Source organism: Ylistrum balloti, unplaced genomic scaffold (assembly GCF_031769215.1).
Source record: "Ylistrum balloti isolate Yb309-2 unplaced genomic scaffold, AGI_CSIRO_Ybal_v1 Utg369812, whole genome shotgun sequence".
Taxonomy (NCBI): Eukaryota; Metazoa; Mollusca; class Bivalvia; order Pectinida; family Pectinidae; genus Ylistrum; species Ylistrum balloti.
In genome coordinates this window covers 712,501-718,333 of record NW_026781984.1, presented here as the reverse complement: position 1 = coordinate 718,333, position 5,833 = coordinate 712,501, and the positions used below count along the sequence as shown (strand labels likewise).

General features: G+C 36.7%; 1 protein-coding gene across 1 annotated transcript; it reads left to right on the top strand.

The window, feature by feature from the left end:
* Window positions 1-1,147: 1,147 nt before the first annotated feature.
* Window positions 1,148-2,680, top strand: LOC132544886 (uncharacterized). The gene has a single exon (XM_060208538.1). It carries the CDS (start codon window positions 1,148-1,150, stop codon window positions 2,678-2,680), a length of 1,533 nt encoding a protein of 510 aa, XP_060064521.1.
* The last annotated feature ends 3,153 nt before the right edge of the window (window positions 2,681-5,833 follow it).

Genomic DNA, 5,833 nt, shown 5'->3' with positions numbered 1-5,833 from the left:
GTATGTGATGTATTACATTTTAATGTACATATGTGCTGTGTATGTGATGTATTACATTTTAATGTACATATGTGCTGTGTATGTGATGTATTACATTGTAATGTACATATGTGCTGTGTATGTGATGTATTACATTGTAATGTACATATGTGCTGTGTATGTGATGTATTACATTTTAATGTGCATATGTGCTGTGTATGTGATGTATTACATTTTAATGTACATATGTGCTGTGTATGTGATGTATTACATTGTAATGTACATATGTGCTGTGTATGTGATGTATTACATTGTAATGCACATATGTGCTGTGTATGTGATATATTACATTGTAATGTACATATGTGCTGTATATGTGATATATTACATTGTTATGTACATATGTGCTGTGTATGTGATATATTACATTGTAATGTACATATGTGCTGTGTATGTGATATATTACATTGTAATGTACATATGTGCTGTGTATGTGATATATTACATTGTAATGTACATATGTGCTGTATATGTGATATATTACATTGTAATGTACATATGTGCTGTGTATGTGATATATTACATTGTAATGTACATATGTGCTGTGTATGTGATATATTACATTGTTATGTACATATGTGCTGTATATGTTAATTACGACCCGTGTAAACTTTTCTTTCGTTCCCATTTTACCCTCGTTTTATGGAATCTGAGGTTGGATAATCAATATGTTGCCATGCTGGTATTTTTATATGTTTTCTGTACCAATACGCGGTTTGTTTACAACATCAGTTCGAACGTCATAGTATGACAGTAGTATAATAAATATGTAAAAATGAGGCTTTCGGAAATTCGCGTGAAAAAATCATTACAAATCATAACAAGTTATGAATGAGTTTATTATTTTCAAAGCAACAAATTTATAGAAATTCCTTTAAATCCAACTTAGTACAAACGCGACGTCTCGAAATTCACCAATAAAAAAAACCGAAAAGTCATATACTACTCTATTCATCCTACAGTCAGCACGTTTACGCAATGGTCTGAAAGTGGAATAACACAACGTTTTGTTGTAGTAAATAGTGTATCAGATATATTCGCTATGTATATAAATCTTAATTTCTTTCAGAATTTGACTAATGAGCCACTTGAAAAAAGTAGAGTGAGGATGGGCTCAATATGGTCGGACAATTCATACGTGAAGGAAGTCAACAGAAATGTTACAAGGATATGGAATCGAAAGAATCAAAATACTCCGCAAGACAACAAAGAAGTAGGGAGCAATTTTAATGATTGGCGGATGCCTATTTCGACGTTTGCTGAAAATGAATCCTACCTTACCGAAAGACTTCAAGAGAACGCATGCGTGGGTAAATACGAAATATCAAACGATCTTTGGCAAAACTCCTGCGGAGTTGTAAACGAGATCACGCAGTTGTTTCAAAAGACACTCCATGTAGTGTCTGCAAGAAAATACCCTTGCCTCACCTTTGGAGACTTAGTAAAGCAGGGCAGTTCTCGGGAAGGTTTGAAAATTCGACAACCAGACGAGTTTGATATGATTCTTCCATTTACAATTGAAGGAGTTGATATATGCGCTGTTCCAGCCCTTGATAACAACGGAGAGCAGGTTTTTCCACTCGTGAATCTCGAGATATCGGATAATGGACAGACAAAGACTGTCATGAGTTGTGACCAGTACCAGTCTTTGAGAACAGATGGCGTCTTTGAAACGCGTGGCTCCAATTTGATTTTGAACGCAATGTGTTTTCAGACGCGAGTAATATCATCCATCATGGACACTACCATCTCAGAAATACAGAAAGCTATCGACGAACAGATGCCAGATGGAACTTGTTCTTTTACTCTTAATAAAGCTAGCGTGTTTCCGCCCACGTACAGATTTAAAATATCAATAGAAAGCAAGGCCGATGTTGATGAATTGTCTTATGGTCGAAATCTTTTTGCGACATTACGTCAGTCAGCCCTTGTACCAAAATGGAGCAAAGAAAGCAAAGCTATCGAGTTTGACATAGTACCAGGTCTTCTCCTCCCATCCGGTTCCGTCCCTAATCCGGATGGTTCGCTCCCTCTTACATGGGACAGATATGCTGTGATGAAGTGGGTCCACAAAGGACGCTATGTAGACGATTATCCTGATCCTAACCTACTCTGGAAGGAGAGCGTATGTGGGTTCGAGAAGCACATAATTGATGTCAGCTGTAAAAATGAAAGTTATCTGTATATACTCACAGCCTGCAGGATAATGAAAGCCTACATAAACGGTTTAGACAAGTCCTCGCAACTTTTCTGTCTTGTATCATCATACCACTTGAAGAACATTGCGATCCACAGTATTCTTCTCCAGCTTGAAGTGTCCGGCGTCAGGGAAGCGCTAAGCTACTTCTTGACATTCCTGGAGATAAGCATTGAACAGGAGTTTCTGCCACATCACTTCTACGACAACCCTAATATCTGTAGGATGTTCCCAAATTTCCAATCAGAAGATAACAGAAAACGTGTCAACCTGTTTAGAGATATCCACCATCATCATTTTACACGGGCTAAACTTTCCTTAAAAGAGATGCAAGCTGATTTACGTGAATTATTTACCGGAAGTTGTTACCCAGGTAACCAACAAATTATCGATTCCTTCAGAGATCTCTGCAGTGTGTATGATAAAACAAATACTGGTAGATGATTGTCGATATCAGACTCTACAGAATCTATTGACAGGAAGATTTTTAGTCTTGATGATAATATAACTTTTCAAAGATGAAAATAATTTGATCATCCATGTGATACTAACGTGTGCGACTTCGCCAAAGCAAACTTTAATCTTAAGAATGTTGCAGAAAATCTCCCCCTCTCTCTCTCTCTCTCTCTCTCTCTCTCTCTCTCTCTCTATCTCTCTCTCTCTCTCTCTCTCTCTCTCTCTCTCAGTCTCTCTCTCCATGAGTCATCAATTACGTAAATAGTCCGTGTTTAATGCTTGCATTCGTAAGGTATTTTGAAGATATGTACTATGATAAGCTGTAAGCATTTATGTCCGATTGTTTGGTAAATATTTATTTCCAGTTCTTGTCATAATCGCCAATTCCTCAGAATTATATTAAATATGTCTATATAAACCAATGTGAATGACTTAACCCTGGCATTCATACTAAGGGGCCCTCGACCATACATCATATCGACAGGATGCAATTTACAGAAATTAATTTTAAAGTAAAATAAATGGATTTAAAACCAGACCCATCAAAATAACACATCTCGTGTAGTTAATTTCATGCACAAACAACCAAAATCCATTAATAAATACCAGGAAATAAAGAAACGATTCACCCAAGGGTGTATACAAACGAAGCTTACTATATCGGACATAGCAACACCACATATCGAAATATATAAGAATATATGCTTTGCACCAGAAAGTAAATTTTAGACATGCATAATATTTTTTGACATTTCAAAAGCTTTCGGCAGAGTCGGGCACATGGATCTGTTGACAAAAATATATTCTTATGGTATATTGGGCAATCTTCCGCATATTTTGTGTTAACGGTGGCCATTCGGTAGAAAACTCAAGATATGATGCGATTTATGTCGCTTGTTGGCTCATTACCAGTGATTTATTGTAAGCGCCCGTCAGGAAATGAAAAATTGCCAGATACAGAAGCTCTGTACCCATTACAGCGTTATGATTCATCCAGTGTTTATATTTCCTCAACCTCCAGTACTTTGTCTTGTTGTCTCGAGCATCCCTGCGGTCTGAAAAATTTTGTTTGATTGCAAGTGTTTGTAGGACTTTTAATGCATAGTTGTGAGTGTAAACGTCGTCAAAATCTGTCCTTGCTGTTGATAATAACTTCATTGCCTCTCTGGCAGTTTGAAGTGTAATACATTACATAAATTACATAAATAGAGTGGCATACTCATAACAGTTGTTATATCTTGATTCATTGTAACTTCCCATGAAGGTTTTGGGATTTTAAGACGATCTTGGCATGATTTGTCAGACAGGTAGTGCCATATTGTTTTTAGTAGTTTCCTACTGACAGAAGCGTCCATTTCATCTGACCGTAGTTGTTTAACACGTCCAGCAGTATTTGTCGATGTTGTCCATGTACTTCCCTTTGGAACAAATTGTTGACTGGTATGAAGTAATTAGGACAGAACCCTGCCTTGATCCAAGCAAAAAGAATATTGAAGCAAAACCAAAAACAATAGAATAAGTATTTGTCTTGCCAAAATATCTGACTGGAATTCTCTATTGCATGAAACAGAATTGTCTTTAAAAAGTACGAACACAAAATGTCGGAATCACCTATGGTTTCTGCTAATGTGTTTTTTCATTAGTTTTAATGCATACTTCAATAAGCCATATACACTGAATTGGATGCGATTGAAGGAGTGAACCAAACATCTTTCTGCTGCTGCAAATGATACTCTCCATGACAAAAGTGTGTCTTATAATATTTATCTCCGACTGGAACAAGATGGCTTTCGCTCTGTACAATCTTGTCTATCAGGGGTTGACTCGGCCATCCATACGGACGTGCACGTGTCATTTATTCTTTGGCATTCTTTGTTCAACTGTGACATGAAAAGCAAAACGACACATCCCCTTGTACTCCTTTCTTTGTGGAACAGATAGGTCCATTGGATTCAAACATTACACCAAAATCTGAACGGGATTCACTCACATGCTGTTCCCTGTATACATCACTGGAAAGAAAAACCTAATTCCCAACTCTAGCAAATGAATTAAATAAAATGTCGTCGGTCGAATGTCGTGTCTAAGCCAGTTCTAAATTGACATACTTATAGTGGCCTGGTCGATAGTCTCCCTTTCGTATACATAGAAATGTTTTGTGTGACATATTTGAAGGAATACGTTGACCAGGTAATATAACTGACACATCCTTATCTATAGTCATTATGTCTACATCTGAACCCAACAGACAAAATACGTCTCCTCGGCTTCCACATTCAATTTGAATAAACCTATCACGTTCCATATTTCCTAAAAGCCCGCTTAGAGCAGCCCCTTTCTCCTGATAAAAAACATCTCTTGAGTCCCAATTACATACCTGTCCAGATATTCTGACAGGAGAACTGCCACCTGCTCATTCTCTTTTAAGTCCATCATCGTTGCTTTCAAATGTTGATTTGTAACAAACGTGAAACCGACTTACATGTACGTCTGTTACATCACCAATTTCATAAGCTGACTGACTTACTAGATAATGACCTTGTAACTAAAATAAATAAAGAAAATGCCCTTCCACTACTAACTTGTCCATCAAATGCGATGGGACAATCATTATATAACAAAGTATCTCCAATGGTGATTTAGGTCTCTAACTGGCCAGTAGAAATTTATACTGCGCTGAGATCATTTCGTTATTGTGTGTAACATATAATATATGTAACACACAATATTTCCTGTTTATGTTAAAATCGGTCACATGACATTTGGTGGTTTATTGTATCATATCACGAAGGTCTAATTTTTATACGATGAGAGATAAAACAGGGCGATTTGTAGATGCATTTATAACCATAGTTCAGCAGTAAAGTAATCAGAGTAGAGTGTCTCATTAAAGCACTGTTGTTGTGTTATATTTAGGTAAATTTGAAGTGAATTTCTAGTAAAATGTCACCGCACGTTTGTCTGATCTAAATAAGTGTGATATACATTGTGTATATGTTTATTTATTTAGTTATTTTCACTATTGCAGAACAATGTTTGTTTACCACAGAAGATCTTACATGTATTATTTAAAGACGTGAAAGAGCCCTGACAAGGTATCGGGATGACAGGGCGTCAGGGTGCCAGGCATGGTACTAGAGT